The 22846-nt window shown below is 48.0% G+C and overlaps 1 protein-coding gene across 1 annotated transcript in view; it reads left to right on the top strand.

The window, feature by feature from the left end:
* Positions 1–22846, top strand: part of DNAH10 (dynein axonemal heavy chain 10) — a 1282131-nt gene that overhangs the window by 695741 nt on the left and 563544 nt on the right. Inside the window, exons 37-38 of the mRNA XM_069215014.1 lie at positions 490–681; positions 15613–15731. Coding sequence (XP_069071115.1) covers positions 490–681; positions 15613–15731 — 311 coding nt within the window. The remainder of the gene's footprint in view (positions 1–489; positions 682–15612; positions 15732–22846) is intronic.

The raw sequence follows: 22846 nt of genomic DNA on the forward strand, positions 1-22846 counted from the left end.
AAGTAAGCTTGATGATTAATGGTTTTATATGAAGATTCTTGAACCTCTCTTTGCTGCACATACCATTTTGGTTAGCCACTTCTGGACTAACCTTATTCAAAGTAAAGGGTGTTATGAGGGCCAGCACTGTCTCCCATTTCCAGTAACGTGTCACTGGTAGGGATGTAATGCCTTTGCTGCTGGTTTTGTTATTTCTTAGCTGCCTCTTGGTCTTCTCCACAGTCTTGTCCTAATGTCTGTTTACTTTTGGTTTCATTATATAATGTAAACCAATGATCCCTCTCTTAATATGGTAACCTTTAGATAGCAGCTCACACCCATTAGCTTGCAAAATGTATGTGCCCTGAATTAAATATTTGGCAGTTTAATTGTGGTTTTGGTTACTTTAGAGGTATATTTAGATGTCAATATATATCTTTTTTTGTACCTAAAAGTGTTGAATGTTTGTTGTTTTTTTCACAAGGAAACTTTTCATCTTTTTTTGTTTAGGATGTGGTACTGATGCGGGCTCTCAGAGACATGAATCTACCGAAGTTTGTATTTGAGGATGTCCCTCTGTTTCTGGGCTTGATTTCAGATTTATTTCCAGGACTGGACTGCCCCCGAGTTCGCTACCCCAACTTTAATGATGCCGTTGAAGGGGCTTTAGAGGATAATGGATACATTCTCTTACCAGTGCAGGTAAGAGGGTGTGATATTAACCAAGGTTTCTTTGACTATGAACACTTCTTAAATAGACAGTATTTCCAGTGCTTGAAATGTGCTATTGGATTCCAATTATAATTACAATTACAAATCCGAATTCCTGATGGTGATTCCAGGAAAATTTTATATAAATTGCAGTAACATTTTGTGATGACTTAAAGGGGTTTGTGAAACTAGTTTAAGTATCTTATACCAAAAAACACATTTTATTGACATTTGCGTCAGATCATCACCACATCACAGGATTGCTTCATGTCATTATGTAGCTGAACTATTCACTGTAGATGTTGGATTAATAGTGACATTGACTGCAACAATGGTACCTTTGCCGAAATGTCTGTCAGACATGTCAACATTCCCAACACCCCCACCCTAACGCTTGATCCAAGAAGAGTATCACAAGTGTTGAGATCCATGTTGACATACTAAAAAAAAAGGGGAATCGATGGGAAGGCAGCAAAAGGGAGTGTCCATTGCATGGGAAGCTGGGATAGTAAGGCCCATTAGGGGCATGCAGTGAGTGTAGGATAGATGTGGACTCTTGATAACATTATCAGGACTTCTCCCAGGCTTTAAAACATTTAGATGTAAAGTAAAGACATATTCTTTGTAATGGTCATATGACTATCATTGATATCTTCTGGTTTCAATCGCCCTATGAAAAGAAAATTGAAGTTCCCAAAAAGTAGGAACAAAAATATTTAAAGATCTTAGCTTATGTTGAGCTTAAATTGTTGGTGTATAATTCTCCAGTATTGGATATTTCATAGATTAACATGCTTGAGTCATTCCCCGCCGTCAAGATGGGAGTCCCAGGTAACTTAATAAAGCAGTATATATATTACTATCATAGGCTATAATGGCAATGAAAAGGTCAGTTTAATAGCCTATCCATGTCTTTTTTAAAATAAGGACCAAACTTGAACTGTAACCAACCAGGTGACAGCACTCCCGAGAACACTCTCAACAGAGGCTGAGTCCCTCAGATTTTCTTCTGCACGTTGTGTGAAGGGAGTCTTCCTGAGCTCTGCTCAGTTCTTCACCTTTTACTGCTTTTTGGAAATCCAAGATTATATTTCCTGTTTCATTTCTCTAACCCTGGCACTAATATATCAGAGTAGCAGTAAACAAGGTAAAAGACTATATAAATATGTCTAACCTTTTCCTCAAAAACTCTCACGTTCTGAGAGATGAGGCTGTTACTGGCTGGGATTACAAAATCTAGAATCTGTCACCAATAATGAGGACAGTGAGGATTCCTTCACCACACAGGAGAGGTCGGTGTCAGGCTCTCCAGAAGGCACGCAGAAAGACTATAAAAAGACTTAGCATGAGTCTTCATAAGGCACTTCTCACAGAGAGAAAGGAAAAAAAATGGAAAAAGACCTTAAACTCCCTCTTCAACTCTGACAATACATCAGAGAGACCCTCATAACCTTACAATGGTGCTTCTGACTACCACCGGTAAAATCATCATTCACAGGAATTACTTAGAGGTTGTTGATGACAATGTTGACTATTATTACCTCGTCTACGAAGGGCCTTGTCTATGAAGGGCCTCGTATATGATTGCCTCATCTACGATGCTCATATCTGACGGCCTCATCTATGACGGTCGTCTACGATGGTCATCTACAGTGATCGTCTACAACAGTCATCTACAGTGGTCTATGATTGCCTCATCTGTGAAGGGCCTCATCTACGATGGTCATCTACTATGGCCTCATCTATGACGGTCATCTACGACAGCTATCTACAGTGGTCGTCTACGACAGTCATCTACAGTGGTCGTCTACGGCGGTCATCTGCAGTGATCGTCTACGACGGTCTTCTACGGTGGTCATCTATGACGGTCATCTACAGTGGTTGTCGACGACGGTAGTCTACTGTGGTCACAACGGTAGTCTGCGGTAGTCGTCTACGGTGGTCGTCTACGATGGTAGTCTATGGTGGTCGACGACGACAGTCACCTACGGTGGTCGTCAACAACGGTCATCTACGGTGATCGTCGACGAAGGCCTCATCTACGAAGGTCGCTTACGACGGCCTCATGTATGATAGTCGCCTAAAACGGCCTCATGTACGATGGTCGTCTACAACAACTTCATCTACGATGCTCATCTACGATGGCCTCATCTATGATGCTAATCTACGACAGTCATCCATGACAGCCTCATCTATGATGGTTGTCTATGACATCCTCATCTATGATGGTTCTCCATGACATCCTCATCTATTATGGCCTTCTACGGCAGCCTCATATATGATGGCAGTATCATCTACGATGGTCGCAAACGGCGACCTCATCTATGATGCTAGTCTATGACAACCTCAACTACGATGGTCTACAACAGCCTCATCTACGATGATCGTCTACGACGGTCATATACGACGGCCTCTTCTATGATGGTCATCTGTGACAGTCTCATCTACGATGTTCATGTGCAGCAGCCTCTTCTGATGGTTGTCCACTACCACAGTCTTGTCTACAATGACCTAGTCTACTGAACCACATCTACGATGGTCTTGTCTCTGTATGCTTTGTCGACGACGGCCTTGTCTATGACTGCATCCTCTATGAAGGCCTCGTCTGGGGCGAATGCCTCGTCAACAACAAACATTGTCTAAATGAGCCTAGTCGTTTAAATACGCCTCATCTAACTTGATCACAATACAAATTAAGACAAAAACACATAATTGTTTACAAGAGCAAAACACACATAATCCAGAATAATGTAGTGTCAAGCACTGAGGAACCAATATGAGCATGTCTTCAACAGTCAATATATTGAGGGGCAATATATGGAGCTATTACACCACTCTGCCTCCAACTGCAGAGCATGGGTCAGGTCCTTGTATCTTATACTAGAGCTTCAGAGCATATTACAACCACAACTGGTGGATTTCCCCACCAGATTTATCTTGGGGGGGGGGGTTTCCATACCGTTCGGAGCGAGCGACCAAACACTTCCAGTTTCCTATAGCAAACAAGAAATTAGTTTGTTTTTTCTTTATGAATTTAAATAGGAAAGCTGTAAAACATATTCCACTTGCTCATATATCCAGGAGGTATTACAATCACGAAAAACCCTATCATTCATAACTCCGCCTAACCAGCAAGGACACGTTTTCATCTAGGTCCAGACTACTGTACGGGCTGCCATTTACTGGTAATACGGGACAGGTAGAGCCACCAGATGTGGTCAAACATGGCCACATTAATAAAATGTTTGCCGGAAGATGAGAAAAAAAATGCAGCTGTAGTGGAGTGAGATGTCAGCATAGACTGTGCTATAGATAAAGCTTCAATAGTATTCCCACAACTGGCAGAGTCAGTGGTCCTTGAATATTACGGATCAAGGCCAAAACATTTAAAAATTTGAGGTACAAATATATCTAATATATTTTATAGTACCATGCCGACGCTTTGTATGCATGTTGACGACTACTTGGAAGCAGTTAACGGTGACTCTTGACACTGAATGATCTTTTGGGGCATTACAATTTCAAATGAAACAATCTTTAGAGGGACCCATAAAAGACAATTATCCATTGATAAGTATCTGTCTTAGCAACCCTCTCTGTAACACGTAGGCTAGCTTACCTACAGTGACAACGTTCTGCTGCTGATCCAGTGGGAAAAAACGTTCCAAAAATGTTGTCATGTATGGCAGAAAATAGCATCGGACAAATAAGTCCTGAATTTTGTCACATATACATATTGTAGGACGTTGGCTCTGTATATACTATCTCAAAGTGAGAGATAGTGTGCACAGAGTCCAAGTATTCCCCTTAGAGGTTGATAGTGGCAAAATTAGATAATACTAATGCTCTATTTGTGGTAATATGGTCAAGCAGTAGGCATGTCATAGAGTAGTGTTAAGCATTTGTTGTACATACACAGGGAATAAATGAGAACACACACTCAATGACTTAACTCCAGGCCAATAGGTTTTTATATAGATTTTTTTTTTTTTTTCATTTAGTTTAGAACCACAGGTTTCAGAATTTTGTTAAGTACATACATTGTAATCTACATCACACAGGTAAGTATGGAACCTTGAATTAAAACAGTAATGTACACAGTTTTGGCAAAAATGACAATAAGCTATTTTAAAAGTGGACACTGCAAAAATCAACAGTTCCTGGGGGAGGTTAGTATTGGTTAGTTTCTCAGGTAAGTAAAGCACTTACAAGTTCATTCTCCTGGGCATAGGCAGCCCACCGTTGGGGGTTCAAGTTAACCCCAAACACCCAGCACGAGTAACACTGGGCCGGTCAGGTGCAGAGGTCAATGGAGTGCCCAAATAACATAGGCGCCTATGGAGAACAGGGGTGCTCTAGTTCCAGTCTGCTAGCAGGTAAGTACTTGCGTCCTTGGGGAGCAGACCAGGGGGGTTTTGTAGAGCACTGGGGGTAGGGGGGGACACAAGCACACAAAACACACCCTCAGCGGCACAGGAGCGGCTGGGTGCAGTGTGCAAAGTAGGTGTCGGGTTTTGTATTGAAGTCAATGGAGGGACCTGGGGGACACTCTGGTGATGCAGGCTGGGCACATGGGGGCTTCTCTGGCCAGTCACCTGCTGGTCACTCCTGCAGTGGTAAGTGGTTCCTCTCGGTCCTGGGGGCTGCGGGTGCAGTGCTTGGTCCAGGCATCAGGTTCCTTTGTTACCAGGCAGTTGCGGTCAGGGGGGAGCCTCTGGATCCTCTCTGCAGGCGTCGCTGTGGGGGTGCAGGGAGGTCAACACAGGGTGTCCACGTCATTGGAGTCACCTGGGAATCCTCTCTGCAGAGTTGGTTCTCCTGAACATCATGGCGGGGGCATCGGATGCAGAGTGTGAACGCTTCCGCTTCCGGAGTGAGGCAGGAGTCTCTTTAAAGTTAGTTTCTTGTTGCTGTTTTTGGACGGAGCGACTGTCCTCGGGAGGTTCTTGGTCCTTTAGGTGCAGGTCATTCCTCAGAAGTCGCTGATCCTGCTGGATCTGTCACTGTGCAGGTTCTTTGAGTCTAGAGACAGGCCGGTAGGGCTGGGGCCAAGTCAGTTTTTGTCTCTGTCGTCTCTGCAGGGCTTTCAGGTCAGCAGTCCTTCTTGTTGTAGGTTGCAGGAATCTGATTTCCTGGGTTCAGGGTTGCCCCTAAATACTCAATTTAGGGGTGTGTTTAGGTCTGGGGGGAGTAGCCAATGGCTACTGTCCTTGAGGGTGGCTACACCCTCCTTGTGCCTCCTCCCTGTGCGGAGAGGGGCACATCCCTAATCCTATTGGGGGAAATCCTCCAAAGCAATATGGAGGATCTTCTAAGGCGGGGGGTCACCTCAGCTCAGGACACCTTAGGGGCTGCCCTGGCTGGAGGGTAACTCCTCCTTGTTTTTCTCATTATCTCCTCCGGACTTCACGCTAAAACTGGGGGTTGTGTCGGTGGGGCGGGCATCTCCACTAGCTGGAGTGCCCTGGGGCATTGTAGCATGAAGCCTGAGCCTTTCAGGCTCATTGCTAGGTGTTACAGTTCCTGCAGAGGGGAGGTGTGAAGCACCTCTACCCAGTGCAGGCTTTGTTTCTGGCCCCAGAGAGCACAAAGACTCTCACCCCATGGGGTCAGAAACTCGTCTCAGTGGCAGGCTGGCACAGACCATTCAGTCCTGCACTGAAGGATTGGTTAAAATACAGGGGGCATCTCTAAGATGCTTTGTGTGTGCATTTTTTTAATACATTCAGCACTGGCATCAGTGTGGGTTTATTATTCTGAGACGTTTAATACCAAACTTCCCAGTATTCAGTGTAGCCATTATGGAACTGTGGAGTTCGTTTTGACAAACTCCCGGACCATATACTTAATATGGCCACACTGTACTTACAATGTCTAAGAATAGACTTAGACGTTATACAAAGCCTGCACTGGGTGGAGGTGCTTCTCACCTCCCCCTGCAGGAACTGTACCACCTGGCATGGGCCTCAGTGGGTCAACCTTGGTGTTAAAGCGCCCCAAGGCACTCCAGCTAGTGGAGATGACCGCCCCTCGGGACACAGCCCCCACTTTTGGCAGCAAGTCCAGAGGAGATCATGAGAAAAACAAGGAGGAGTCACTGTCCAGCCAGGACAGCCCCTAAGGTGTCCTGAGCTAAGGTGACCGACCCCTGCCTTAGGAAATCCTCCATCTTGTTTTGGAGGATTCCGCCCAATAGGATTAGGGATGTGCCCCCCTCCCCACAGGGAGGAGGCACAAAAAGGGTGTAGCCACCCTCAGGGAGGGACTGTAGCCATTGGCTACTGCCCCCCAGACCTAAACACACCCCTAAATTGAGTATTTAGGGGTGACCCTGAACCCAGGAAATCAGATTCCTGCAACCTGAAGAAAGAAGGACTGCTGACCTGAGACGGCGGAGACAACAACTGACTAGACCCCAGCCCTACCGGCCTGTCTCCAGACTCAAGGAACCTGCACAGCGACACATCCAGTGGGACCAGCGACCTCTGAGGACTCAGAGGACTGACCTGCACCTAAAGGACCAAGAACCTCCTGCAGACAAAAACAGCAACAAGAAACCAACTTTAAAGAGACTCCCGCCTCACTCCCGAAGCGTGAGTCTTCACACTCTGCACCTGACCCCTCCGGCTGGAGTTCAGGAGAACCATCACCGCAGAGAGGACTCCCAGGTGACTCCAACGACGTAGACACCCTGAGTTGACCTACCTGCACCCCCACAGCGACACTTGCAGAGAGGATCCAGAGGCTCCCCCTGACCGTGACTGCCTGGTAACAAAGGAACCCAACGCCTGGACCAAGCACAGCACTCGCAGCCCCAGGAGCGATAGGAACCACCTACTGGTGCAGGAATGACCAGCAGGCGGCTCTCATCCTAGCCAGTCGGTGGCTGGCCCGATAACCCCCCGTGCCCTTCCGGCATCGCCAGAGTGACTCCCGGGTCTCTCCATTACTTTCAGTGACAAACCGGACACCTACTTTGCACACTGCACCCGGCCGCCCCTGTGCCACTGAGGGTGTATTTTGTGTGCCTGTGTGTCTGTGTCCCAGTGCTCTACAAAATCCCCCTGGTCTACTCCCTGAGGATGCAGGTACTTACCTGCTAGCAGACTGGAACCGGAGCACCCCCGTTCTCCATAGGCGCCTATGTTATTTGGGCCCTCCTTTGACCTCTGCACCTGACCAACCCTGTGTTGCTGGTGCTGAGGGTTTGGGGTTACGGTGGGCTGCCTATGCCCAGGAGACTGAACTTGTAAGTGCTTTACTTACTTGAGAAACTAACCAATAATTACCACTCCCAGGAACTGTTGATTTTTGCACTTTGTCCACTTTTAAAATAGCTTATTTCCATTTTTGCCAAAACCGTGTATACTACTGTTTTAAATCTAAGTTCCATACTTACCTGTGTGAAGTACCTTACAATTTATGTGCTTACCTAAATTCTGAATCTTGTGGTTCTAAAATAAATGAAGAAAATAATATTTTTATATATAAAAACCTATTGGCCTGGAGTTAAGTCTTCGAGTGTGTGTTCCTCATTTATTGCCTGTGTGTGTACAACAAATGCTTAAGACTACCTTCTGATAAGCCTACTGCTTGACCACACTGCCACAAAATAGAGCATTATTATTATCTAATTTTGCCACTTTCAACCTCTAAGGGGAACCCATGGACCCTGTGCACAGTATCTCTCACTTTGAGATAGTGTATACAGAGCCAGCTTCCTACACACAGTATGCCACTCCAGTGCATGTCACAACATGGCACTCCACTCTGCTATTCACTGTGTGCAGTTCTGCTCTACGCCACTCTACTCTATGCTATTCCACTCTCTGCCACTCCACTGTATTCCATTCCACTGTCTGTTATTTAATTGTATTTCACTCCACTGTATACTAGTCCACTATACGCCACTGCACCGTCTGCCCATCCCCTGTACGCCACTCCACTCTGCACCACTCCACTCTGTGCCACACATCACTACGTCACTCCAGTCTGCTGTATTCCACTTTACACCACTGCCTTCAACACCACTCCATTGTATGCTATTTCATTGTTTCAATTCTATACCACTCCACGCTAATGCACAATATGCTACTTCCCTCTATAATATTCCACTGTATGCTACTCAACTCTACATCACTCCTCTCTATGCCATTTCACTCTGCTCCACTCTGTGGCACTCTACTTTACGCCACTCCACTGTACACCTCTGCACTCTACGCTATTCCACTCTACATTATGCCACTTGATGCCACTCCACTGTACACTAGTCCACTGTATGCCACTCTACTGTATCCTATGCCATTGTATGTCACTCCACTGTACTCTTTCCACTGTATTCCACTCCACTGTGCGCCACTCCAGTCTACACTATTCCACTCTGTGCTACCCCACTGAACGCTGTTCTATGTTCACCACTATACTGTATGCCACTCCCCTCTACACCACTCAACTCTACGCCACTCCATTCCACTGTATGCCACTTCACTCTATGGCACTCCAGTCTTTGCTATTCCACTCTACACCACTGTACTATGCTATTCTATTCTACCCTACTATACTCTATGCCACTTCACTCTATGCCACTCCACCGTCCGCTGTTCCACTGTATGCCACTCAGTTCTACATCACACCACTCCACAGTGTTCTACTGTATGGCACTACACTCTACTGTACAACACGCTACTCAGCTCTACGGTACTGCAGTCTATGTGACTCCTCTCTACTCTGAGACATTCCACTCCACTGTACATTGTTCTACTATTCCACTCCACACTACACCACTCCACTGTACAGTGTTCCACTCCACGGCACGCCACTCTATTGTATGACTCGCTACTCAACTCTAAGGCACTGCAGTCTAGGCCACACTACTCTACTGTATGATATTCCACTCTAAAGCGATCCACTCTACGGCACTCCAATCCACTCCAGTGTATGCTACTCCCCTGTACTCTGTTCCACTGTATACCACTTCACTCTACGCCAATCCACCATATGCTACTTTACACCACTCCACCGTATGCTATCCTACAGTACACCACTCTGCTTTATGGTACTGCACTCTGCACCATTCTACGCCACTTCATTATACTCCACTGTATGCCAATCCACTCTACGCACTGCAACTCCACTGTATGCCACTCAGGTCTACGCTATTCCATTGATTGCTACTCCACTCTCTGCCACTTCAGTGTACGCCTCTCAACTGTATGCTATTCCGGTCTATGCCAATCCAGTCTATGCCAATCTACTCTACACTACTTCACTGTACGCCACTCCACTTTATGCCACTCCACTCTATCACTCTTTTCTACGTCACTCTGCTCTACGGCACTCCATTCTGCTGCACACCACTCTCTGCTATTCTACTGCATGCCACTCCTCTTTACATCCTTCTACTCTATGCTGTTTTACTCTTCACCACTCCCTTCTATGCCATGCCAATATACACCATTCTATTGTGCGCTATTCCACTGTATGCAACTCCAGTCTACCCCACACCGCTCTATACTATCCCACTTTATGCAGCTCTACGACTCTATGCCACTCCATTCTATGCCATTCCACTCTATCCAACTCAAGTGTATGCCACTCCACTCTACATCACTCCAGTCTGTGATGTTTCACTCTACACCACTGCACCCTTTGCCATTCAATTGTATGCTATTCCACTGTACACCACTCCTGTCTATCCCACTCCACTTCTCTCCACGCTATTCCATTACATGCAACTCCACTCTACGCCACACCTTTCTATGCTATTCCACTGTATGCCTCTCCAGTCTACACCACTCCACTTTGTTATCCACTGTATGCCACTCCAGTGTACATCATTCCACGGCATGCACTTTATGCTATTCCACTGCAAGCCACTGGACTCTATGCCGCTCCAGTGTACACCTCTCCACTGTATGTTATCCCACTCTAATCGACTCCACTCTATACAACTCCACTCAATGGCACTCCACTGTACACCACTGCACTCTATGCTTTTGCACTGTACGCACCTCCATTCTGTCACCCCACTATGCTATTCCACTGTACACCACTCCACTGCATACGACTGCAGCCTATGTATTTCACTCTTCACAACTCCATTGTATGCCGTTCCACTCTGTACCACTCCACTTTGTGCCACTTCACTCTGCCACTCCACTCTGTGTCACTCCAGTCCACGCTATTGCACTCTACACCACAGTGCTCTATGCCATTTCATTTACGCTATTCCACTGTATGCCACTTCAGTCTATGCTACTCTATGCCACTTTACGCTATTCCACTTTATGCAACTCCACTATATGCCATTTCCACTCTATGCCACTCCACTCTGTTCCACTCCACTCATTGGCACTCCACTGTACGTCACTCACCGGTACACCCACAGCACTTTCTGCCACTCCACTGTATGCAAATCCACTATGCGTTATTCCACTGTATGCTAGTCAACTCTGTGCTACTCAAGTCTTTAGTATTCCACTCTACCCCATCCCACTGAACTCTACTCTACACCACTCCCTTGTATGCCACTCAATTCTATGCCACTTCACTCCACGCTATTCCACTCCATGCCTCTCCACTGTATGTCACTCTAGTCTATTCCACTCTACACCACTGCGTTCTATGCCACTCAATTATATGCCACTCCACTCTATGGCACTCCACTGTATGCCACTACACTGCATGTCACTCCACTGTACGGTATTCCACTGTACACCACTCTACTGTACATCACGCCACTCTACAGTATTCCACTCTACGTCACTACACGCTGGCCACCACCTGGGTTAGGAAGAGGGCCGCCTGGGGGTCGCTCCTGCACTGGAGTTCGGATCCTTCAGGTTCTGGGGGCTGTGGGTGCAGTGTGTTTCCCAGGCGTCGGGTTCTTTGAAGCAGGCAGTCGCGGTCAGGGGGAGCCTCTGGATTCCGTCTGCAGGCGTCGCTGTGGGGTCGCAGGGGGGCCAACTCTGGCTACTCACGGGCTCGCAGTTGCCGGGGAGTCCTCCCTGTAGAGTTAGTTTTCCACAGGTCGAGCCGGGGGCGTCGGGTGCGGAGTGGAAAGTCTCATGCTTCTGGCGGGAAACGTGTGGTCTTTAAAAGTTGCTTCTTTGTTGCAAAGTTGCAGTCTTGGTGAGCAGGGCCGCTGTCCTCGGGAGCTTCTTGGTCCTTTTAGATGCAGGGTAGTCCTCTGAGGCTTCAGATGTCGCTGGACCCTGGGGGACACGTCGCTGTTGCAGTTTTCCTCGAAGTGGGGAGCCAGGCCGGTAGGGCTGGGGCCAAAGCAGTTGGTGTCTCCGTCTTCTCTGCAGGGCTTCAGGTCAGCAGTCCTTCTTCGTCTTCAGGTTGCAGGAATCTATCTTCCTCGGTTCTGGGAGCCCCTAAATACTCAATTTAGGGATGTGTTTAGGTCTGGGAGGATAGTAGCCAATGGCTGCTAGCCCTTAGGGTGGCTACACCCTCTTTGTGCCTCCTCCCGGTGGGGAGGGGGACACATCCCTAATCCTATTGGGGGAATCCTCCATCTGCAAGATGGAGGATTTCTAAAAGTCAGAATCACCTCAGCTCAGGACACCTTAGGGGTTTATTATTCTGGGAAGTTTGATACCAAACTTCCCAGTATTCAGTGTAGCCATTATAGAGCTGTGGAGTTTGTTTTTGACATACTCCCAGACCATATACTTAATATGGCCACACTGTACTTACAATGTCTAAGAATGGACTTAGACACTGTAGGGGCATATTGCTCATGCAGCTATGCACTCACCTGTGGTATAGTGCACCCTGCCTTAGGGCTGTACAGCCTGCTAGAGGGGTGACTTACCTATGCCACAGGCAGTATTTTGTGTGAATGGCACCCTGAGGGGGATGCCATGACGACTTTGCCTTTTTCTTCCCACCAACACACACAATCTGCAATGGCAATGTGCATGTGTTAGGTGAAGGGTCCCTAAGGGTGGCATAACATATGCTGCAGCCCTTAGGGACCTTCCTTGGTCACAGGGCCCTTGGTACCCTGGTACCTTTTACAAGGGACTTATCTGTGTGCCAGGGATGTGCCAATTGTGGAACAATGGTACATTTTTAAGTGAAAGAACACCGGTGCTGGGGCCTGGTTAGCAGAGTCCCAGCACATTTCTCAGTCAAGTCAGCATCAATATCAGGCAAAACGTGGGGGGTAACTGCAACAGGGAGCCATTTCCCTACACAATGTCTCAGAATCAACAGAGATATAGCAGGGACATATCTGCTCATGTATATATGCCCTCACATGTGCATGGATGCACCCTGCCTTAAGGGTGGCTTACTCCTGACACATGCAGTGTTAAGGGACCAGGCACACAGGGGTGTGTGACAGGTCGTGCTTTAAATCTAGCCTGCACCAAAACTCTCAGTCTTCAATGAGAGCACTTGTGTGAGTTTAGTGAGGGGTCCCTGAGGGTGGCACAATTGGTGCTGCAGCCCTAAGAGACTTTCCTTAGTACCCCAGACCCTAGGTACCAGGGGTACTATTTACTAGGGACTTAACAGTGGTAGCTAAACAGTTTGCCAATTGTGCAAAACAACAGTACAGTTTTGGGGAAATATATCTGACACTTGGGACCTGGTTACCAGGGATCCAGTACACTAACAGTTAAAATCTCACTAGAAACCAGGCACAAACTGTGGTTAAAATGTCAAAAGAAGCACTTTCCTACAGTGGGCATCAGTGCACACATTTGCGGAACACTACTGCCTAAGCAGCCAGGTCTGCAGAGATGGGCATTTCGCCTGTTCAGTCCCGCAGGACTTCCTAGTGTAGAAAATGTGTCCGCAACCCACCGCCAGGACGGTATGGCTTGGGTATCTGTTCAAAGGTAAGGAATCTGCAACTCGAATTCTCTGTCAGTTACTTACCTTAGGTAACGCATTATCTGGTAGAGACAATATCTAGCTACAAAATCCTTACACAGAGTAGTAAAGTTGTGAACAAACTAACTGATGTCTGCGTGCCTAGGTGGCACCTATGTAGGTGACCATGATGTCACATCCGGTTCCGACGACGGCAGGCGAATCAGAACAGAGCCACCCGATGGCACGCGCAGGTGTACTGCTTAACCAAAAGTTTCCAGATCCAGTCTGACGCATGGGGAAATCCAAAGGTAAGTAATCTGCAGTTAAATATAGGTTCTGATTTAGATCTCGGCGGAGGGGTTACTCCATTGCAGCAATGATGGATATCCCATCCGCCAAAATCTAAATACCATAGAAAACAATGGCATTTAGATTTCGGCGGATGAGACCATTGAGACGGAGTAACCCCTCTGTCAAGATTTAAATCTGGCCCATAGTCTCTTCCAGATAATGTAACTTGTAACTTCTTCAGAGCAGGATCCTAAAACAAAACATACTCTGTAAAATGGATTTTTTTTTGTAACTGTTGTACACCAGAAAGGCAAAATCCAATATCTGCATCCCCTCAACAAATACTACCATATCTTCTACATCTGTCAAATTTATGACTCAGACATGCTTCAGTTAGCATCTAGCTGGCTGCTATTTCTCGTTTTAAAAGAACATGGACATAATCGTCTCTATGGTGTAACAGACTTTCAAAGGAGATTCTCAAAGGTCTCTTCAGGACATTTCCTACAATAAAACATCCTCCTTCTTTGTGGATGCTTAATACAGTGATGGCTCAACTAAAGAAGAAACCATTTGAACCTATTCACAAAGCAGAAGTAAAATATTTCTAATGGAAAGTATCGCTTTTGTTAGCTTTCACATCAGCCAGAAGGATAAGGGACAGCCACGCCTTTACAATAAAAGAGCCTTTTATTCAGTTTGGAGAGGATTAAGTCATCTTACGAACTAATCCTTGTGTCGTCCCAAAAGTCATTTGAATGAGCCAGTAATTCTCAAGACTTTTTTTCTCAAATCCAGATACTGTAACTGAAAGAGCACCTCCGCTCTTTAGATATTGGAAGATTTCTAAAACTTTACATTGAGAAAACCAAGCGAATCAGAAAATCAGATCAGTTACTCATAGCATTTGGTCACCCTCATAAAGGACAACCTTTACCAAAGTATGGCATAGCTCGCTGTCGTCATCAAACGTTATCTGCCATGAAGAAGCTCATTATCCATTACAAGAACTGTTAAACCTCACTTTACACAAAGTGTCTCTGTGTCCACAGCAGCCTTTGCTGCAGTATCTTTTGCAGACATATACAGAGCAGCGACATGGAGAAACAGGCACTACTGCCTAGACTCCGCATCACTGAAAGATGCAGCAGAAGGTCAAGCAGTCTTGTGGCACCTAATCAAGTAAGATAAGACTGTTTCACCTTTCTTTCCCTGCTACCACTTTTATTGCTGATAAACATTTTACTCCTTGCTATTCTGATTCAAGCGTGTGAATCTATGAACGATTTAGTACTGCAGAACAAAAAAGTTACTTACTTGTAGCTGATTTTCTTCTAGAATCGGCATTTTTTATAAATTCACATGTGACATATCCTCTTTCCCAACCCAAAAATGTAAAAGAGAGACGTTTTGTACAAAGAAAACATGACAACTGCACTCTGGTGCTCTGAAATCTGAACTCGCTAGTCTGAGTGAGGAGAAGGAAATGCTGTGCTTTTCTCTGATTGGTTGAGTTTGGGTGTTTTATAAAGAGGTGGATGAGGTACTGTTGTTACTATGTTAAAGCTATCTGGGGGTATGTTTAAGGGACTTCCAACTCCACAACGAAGATGATTCAAGCATATTAATTTATGACAGATACCAATAATGTAGAACGTCAGTTACAGGTCAGTAGCTTTTTTTACATTTATAACTTTGTTTTACCTAGCAGGGTAACCAGACCCTTTTATAGTTCGAATATCAATAACTTGAATGCCATTAAATTGAGTAATGGTTTTAACTGTTATGTATTTTTCCCAGGTGGATAAAGTGGTTCAAATGTATGAAACCATGCTAACCCGCCACACAACAATGGTGGTAGGACCAACTGGGGGTGGAAAGTCTGTGGTCATTAACACCCTTGGGCAGGCTCAGACTAGGTGAGTATTGAATATGATGAGAGTAAAAGGAAAATATGGCTATTAACTAATTGCAAATTATATTGTGTTAGACCCAGAATTAATGTAATATACTCTTTAAAGACATAAACCTCCACATCCAATTTAAAATTCTTTGAGTTCATGATTCCTAGTGCTCATAAATAACTTTTTTCAAGTTACTTTTTGGTATCAACATTGTTAAGTTTCTTGTCCTTCAGAACAGATATATGTTTCTTCTGGCATTCTAATTATATTTCTGAAGTTCTTTAAGTGTTTCAGAAATCATTTAAAAATTAGACACATCAAAAGAATAATTGTACCCATAGCATTTATTAGAAAGTTTAAAGTTTTTTGTAAATGTGGTTGAGCGGGTCTTAACATGACCTTATAGCTGATCTCAAGCTTTACATAGATTTAGGCCCTCATTACAACCCTGGTGGTCGGTGTTAAAGTGGCAGTAACACCACCAACAGGCCGGCGGTAAAAAAAAAAATGGGATCACCACCATGGCGGAAACCGCCAACACAGACAGCCACTTTAACACTCCGACCGCCACGGTGGTAGCAACAAACACTTCGGTGGTAACCGCCAACAGACAGGCAGAAGACAATATACCGCCCACACTTTTACAAGGCACCAGTTCGCCAGCTTTTCCCGGGGCGGTACCAACGCCATCAAAAGCACAGCGGAAACAGTACACAGAAGGGAAACCACTCACTTTTTGACACCCAAGGAAGAACTAGGACGCCATGGTGCCCGAATTGCAGATCCTACCCATGTTGCTATATCTATTAAATTCTCCATTAAGTGGAAAGAAGGCGGCGACCGTGAGTACTTCACCTACCACACAGGGGAGGGGAGGAGGGAAAAGAGAGTGACACACAAAGGCGACACACAACCCGCCCACCCCCCATCCACAACAACATACACACACACACATATCCAAGAACATCACAGATACACCCCGTCCCCCCCGGAAGAACACAAGGACCAAACAAAATGAGTTTAACTAGTGTAATATTGGAACAATCAGATAGATCAAGAGAACAGCAAATAATCCGTATACATAAATATTTACAGCAAGTACACAACTCCGTACACTGTCCCATGAAATGTCCGTGGACCAGTGGTCCCAAAAAGCATGGGCGAAGCCCACACAGGACACCTGCCTCAAAACGGAGAGAACACTGCAGGGGCATCAGGTCGAAAACAAACAGGCACCTCTGGGGGAAGGGGAGGGGGGGGGCAACTCAGCCGAATGATGGTACAACGCCACTGCTCCTCGAGGGGGCTCCATGCCCACTGCTTGGTCCTGGGGAGTGCAAAGCCACAGTCTCTCAAGTGGGTTCACTGCCCACTGCTTGGTCCTGTGGAGTGCAAAGCCACAGTCTCTCAAGTGGGTGGTTTGCCCACATGCTCTGGAGGGGGCTTTGTGCCAAAAAGTGCTTCATCCTGCCAAGGACTGGGTGAGTGGATGCATTTCTCCACTGGTTCTGGAGGGGGCTTTGTGCCCAGAGTTCTTTATCCTGCCAAGGACTGGGTGAGTGGATGCATTTCTCCACTGGTTCTGGAGGGGGCTTTGTGCCCAGAGTGCTTCATCCTGCCAAGGACTGGGTGAGTGGATGCATTTCTCCACTGGTTCTGGAGGGGGCTTTGTGCCCAGTGATGCTGCACCGGGGGGGGGGGTTGTCAGTTGACATACTCTCAACTGGGTGTCTTAGCCACTCAATGCACCAGGAACAGGTAGCATGATACTCCATGGAGGCAGAGCCACACTCCATCCTGCGTCGACTTAGGCTGCCTATTGCTGGTTCGTGTCAGTGCTGGAGGTGGTGTCTCAAGTGGCGTGTCCAAGGTCCAGTACGTCACCTGCAGACTCGGACAGCTGACCACTGGGGATGGGGCTGACGTCCGACAGAGTGGCATCAGCTGTGCATGTGGTGGTGCAGGTGGCGGTGGCTGTGGCGGAGATGCTGCCAGTGCTGGCCGTGGTGCAAGTGACTGTTGTGGTGGATGGAGACACCATCCCGTCTCCGGCAGCCTCTGATGGCTGATCCTTGGGAAGGATGCTACAGACTGACGTTGTGGCAGCGCAGGTGGTGGTCGGAGCGGCGGTGGTGACTGTGGTGCATGTGGCTGCCATCCCTGATGATATGGTGGTCACCAGCCCTTCACCAGGAGATATCGTCCCCTGAGGTGACGTGCCCTTTGGCTTGTGGCCCTTCCCCATCTTGACAGTCGCTGCAGGGACCTTGGCACTGTCCACTCGGCATTTGGGTGAGGCCTTGCTTGGTGGGTGGTGTGACTGTCCCCTGCTGGAAGACGGCCCCTTTTTGACCATTGCAGGTGGTGGAATAGGGTGGTCCTTCTTTTCTGTCGGTGGCACACTGGCAGCTCTGACGGGTGCCCCCTTAGATCATACTGGACTAGCAGGGACCACAGCGGATGCAGTTCTGGTGGCTGAGGTGCTGGGCTGGGATCTAGACATCCTGGCCTTAGGGGAAGGACGGGGGGGCTGTAGGGAAGAGGTTAATGTTAGCTAGGAAATGTTTTTTAGACACACTGGGACGGGAAGATAAGAGGGGGTGTGGAAGTGGAGGAGGAGAGTGGTTGTAGGAGGTGTACGTCTGCTAAGTTTGGGTGAAGGTGCATGGGCTGGAGGCTGTTGTGAGGTGGATGGCTGTTGAGTGGGTGTGTGCCTGCGTTTGTGTACTTTGGTAGGAGGGCTCACAGACACATTGGGAGAGGACACGGGACGTGTGAATGGTAGTTGGGGTGGTGATTGCACGTGAGCGGTGTGTAGTGATGGGCGTGCTGGTGATGGAGGCAGTGGCTGATGATGTAGTGCATGCAGGTGGGATTGGAGACAAGACTGGGAGGGAGGTGGAGGAGGTGGAGGACGTGGAGGAGGGGGACACAGTGGAGGAAGTGGATGTTGGTATGTGTGCATGGGTATGGTGCTTGTGTGAGTGCCTGTGGGATGTGTGGTGCTTATGTTTTCCTGAGCCACGTTTGTGTGTTGATGTGTGTGCTTGCTGGTCTGATGGTGTGCTTGGGATATGCTGAGGTAGAAGGGATTGGGTCTGGGTAGTGAAAGTTGGAGGGGGGAAGCTGGACACAGGGACAATGGCTGCCATCAGTGCTGAGGCCAGAGCCTGAAATGCTCTCTGTTGGGCTGCCACCCCGGAATGAATGCCCTCCAGGTATGCATTTGTTTGCTGCAAATGCCCCCCGACACCATGGATGGCATTCAGAATGGTTGACTGCCCAACAGTGAGGGTTCTCAGGAGGTCAATAGCCTCCTCACTGAGGGCAGCAGGGCTGACTGGGGCAGGGCCTGAGGTGCCTGGGGTGAAAGACATGCCCACCCTCCTGGGTGAGCGGGCACGAGAAACACGCTGAGGGGCTGCTGGGAGGGAGGTGCTGGTAGGGGGGGTGGCGGCTGTACCTGTTGTTGGGGTGGGCCACACTGGTGCCTTCACTCTCCGTGGATTCATCCTCCTGGGCCATGTGGGATGCAGCATCCTCCATCTCCGGTGCCTCTGCTCCTTTGCCAGATGATGCTAATGCACACAAGGACAGGGTGACAAAGCAAGAAGGGGGGGGGGGAGACAGAGAACACACATGGTCAATGCCAGCAACACCACTACCGTTGGCGGACACAACACACAGGGAGCAGCCCTATGCACTAGGCCATGCACTATCAGTTAGTAGGAAATTCACCAGGCCATGGGGTACAATGCGTAACACCATTTGCTGCACACCTGAAATTCTCAGGAGCCTGCCCAGTTGTAGATGCCCACTAACAATATTGGGGTTGGAGTGCTTCATAGCCTGCCCAACAAGGGACCTACCCTGCCATGTTCGCCCTGGCCTAGGGGAACCCACAGCCCACATCCCCCTCCCAGACACTTTGTAAAGGGCACAGAGTCAGCTTTATGACACTGTACTCACCCCCTTGTGGCTGCTGTGATGGCCTGAAGCACCCATCCAACTCCGGACAGGCCACCGCCAGGATGCGGAACATCAGGGGGGTCATGGTGCGACAGGCACCCCTTCCACGTTGGGAGGCCAGCCCCAGCTGGGCGTCCGCCATCTTCTTGCTCCAGCGGCGCATGTCCTCCCATCTCTTGCGGCAGTGGGTGCTCCTTCTATGATAGGCCCCCAGGGGCCACACTTCCTTGGCGATGGCACGCCAAAGACCCTTCTTCTGGTGGGCGCTGACCTAGAGGAAAGGTACAGGAAGAAAGGACATTACTCACCCGTCCGGACCGTCAGACTAATTGCCCACCAGTTCCCAACCATGCCCTGATGCACATACACTGACCCTCCTCACATGCAGCCCTCAGCTCCCACCCCCCCACATGTATCTTCCAACACCACTCCAAACAGGCATTGCCCACGCATCTTGCTCACAGTGTACTCACCTGTTTGCCTGGAGGACCGTAGAGTAGCATGTACTGGGGGAGGACTCCATCCACCAGTTTGTCCAACTCCTCTGCGGTGAAGACCGTGGCCCTTTCCCCAGACACTCGAGCCATTGTCGCTTCCAGACTGAGGTCACAGCAGCACTTGCAGTGTAGGTCCTCTCCTGTTGAAGGTCAGGTATCAAGTGAGTGAACAGATAGAAAATGGCGGTCACATCTGCGGCGGTGCGTGCCGTCACCGGTGGCGTACATCGCCATTGGCTCCTGGAACCCATAGGATAGGGCCCAATGATAACCAATGCTGAATTACGCGGCGGTCTTTGACCGCCTACCACGACGCAGCACAACGCCAGAGCAGTTACCTCATTTGCCCTTGTCCCTCCTCACAAGTCAGGCAGCTGCCATTTCAGGGGGGCACATGGCATGGCACCTAACTGCGTCACAGCACAATTTGGCACATATACGGACTAACTATGCCACACGGATTTACTCACATTACTGCAAACACACTTGTGCAACCTATTTGGTACATGACCCTCTGCTCACCGTTCTCCTCCATAGGCCACATCGGCTGGGGCAGATGATGAGATGGCAGCATCCTCTGGTGTACAGACCCCTAGTGGACCTGTTGACAATGGAAGACAGACACATAATAATCACCTACAGACTTGACTGTGCCACAATCCAAGACCTGTGTACCCAATTGGAGCCAGACCTGATGTCAGCTATCTTCCATCCCACAGGAATGCCCCCTCTAGTGCAGGTCCTGTCAGTACTCCATTTCCTGGCAAGTGGCTCCTTTCAAACTACAGTGGCCATGGAATCAGGGATGTCTCAGCCAATGTTTTCTAACGTGTTGACCAGACTGTAGTCTGCCCTGCTGAAACCCATGCGTGTCACCGTTTCGGGCGGGTCTGATCAGGACTTTGGTTGGGACACCCCTTGAGGTCACCGAATATCCTAAAGAGGTAGTGTACTGGGGCAGAAGAGCAGCTTAAGGCATACACGGAAAGGACAGCTATGGACAGGCACAGGAAAGTAAAAGCAGAGCAACCCTTGTGTGAACAAACAGGAAACAGATTACTAATGGACAAACATGCTTGGGTTGTACACAGAGTAAGGCGCGGAACCTCCCACAGTGACAGGGAACGTCAGTGCCCCTGTGCAGTTTGCTCTTACAGATAGTCACCCTGCCAGCCCCATAGAAAGGAGGCAGCAGAAGTGATTCTGTCTCTGGATCCTAGAGCACAAACAAGGATAGTACTTACATACGCAAGATACGCTCTTATGGGTCCAGCTGGAAACTCAGTGGCAATTCCTGAGAAAACAGCAATAGCACACTGTCACTGTTAGGCACGAAAGACAATGTATAACACTAGACAAGGATGGGGGCTGGCATTGCCTCCTGGAAACCAGGAGCCAACCCCAGTACAAAGGAGGACACTTATACACTGGTGAAGACTGATAGAACACTTACCAGACACAGATAACCAAGAAGAAACAGAAGGAAACAAACTAAGAGGCAGAGGCAAGAACTGGGAACAGGCTCAGGCTGAAGCAAAGGCAGGACTAGGACTTGAAAATAGGGCGCAAACTTCTGGCTGGAACAAACAGAGATATGACTGGGAAACTGAGAGCAGGCTCTGGCTGGAAAAGGCAAGGACATGGCTGAAATACAGGGTGTAGGAATAAGCAGAAAACAGGACTGGGAAACAGAGAGCAGGTTCAGGCTGAAACAAGGCAGGAGCAGGACAGATAAACAGGGAACAAGTTCTGGAAGAAACAAACAGGTACAAGGCTAAGAGATAGGTAGCAGACTCTGGCTGGAACAATCAGGAGCAGGGCAGAGAAACAGGAAACAGGTTCAAGCTGGAACAGAACAGGAACAGGAACAAGACTGGAACACCATCCCATATGGGGTCTGTAACATAAAGGAATCGAACTCCAATGCACGACAAGGATCTTGAGGAAATGGCTGCTTATAAGCAGTTCCAAGCTGGGCTGCACAGGAGAGGTCTCAGGTGTGTGTAGTTTCAGACACTTGCAAGTCCTGGAGGAGAGGATCTGGTGAAAAGGAGCAACTGGACTTCTCCCATAGAAAACAATGGGAAACAGAATCCAGGCTTTCCTGACTACCAGGCTGTGCATTATGGGATTTGCAGTCCCAGGAAGCAAATGTAGTACTACACAAGTATACCATGGCGAAAAGAGAAACAAACTGGAGTCAGCAAGAGACTCTAGATAAGTGTTCAAGGTGATTCCCAGGCTATTGAGAGTCCCCTTGCAGCGCCCCCTAGAAATGGGGTGACAGAGTCGTAACAATGCGCAGCTACATCGTGTTCCCCCAGGTGGAGGATTTACCCAGAGTGAAGGCTGATTTTTATACCCTGGGACATATCCCCAACATCATTGGTGCCATTGATGGTACACATGTGGCATTTGTCCCCCCCTGCAGAAATGAACAAGTGTACAGAAATAGAAAAAGCTACCATTCAATGAATGTGCAGATGATGTGTTTGGCGGACCAGTACATCTCCAATGTGAATGCCAAGCATCCTGGCTTTGTGCATGACGCCTACAATTTGAGGAATAGCAGTATTCCTTATGTGATAGGCCAACTCCAGAGGCACCAGGTGTGGCTAATAGGTGAGCCCAAGGTCCCCACACATTATGAGTAGGTGTCTGGAT

Source organism: Pleurodeles waltl, chromosome 11 (genome assembly GCF_031143425.1).
Source record: "Pleurodeles waltl isolate 20211129_DDA chromosome 11, aPleWal1.hap1.20221129, whole genome shotgun sequence".
Lineage (NCBI taxonomy): Eukaryota > Metazoa > Chordata > Amphibia > Caudata > Salamandridae > Pleurodeles > Pleurodeles waltl.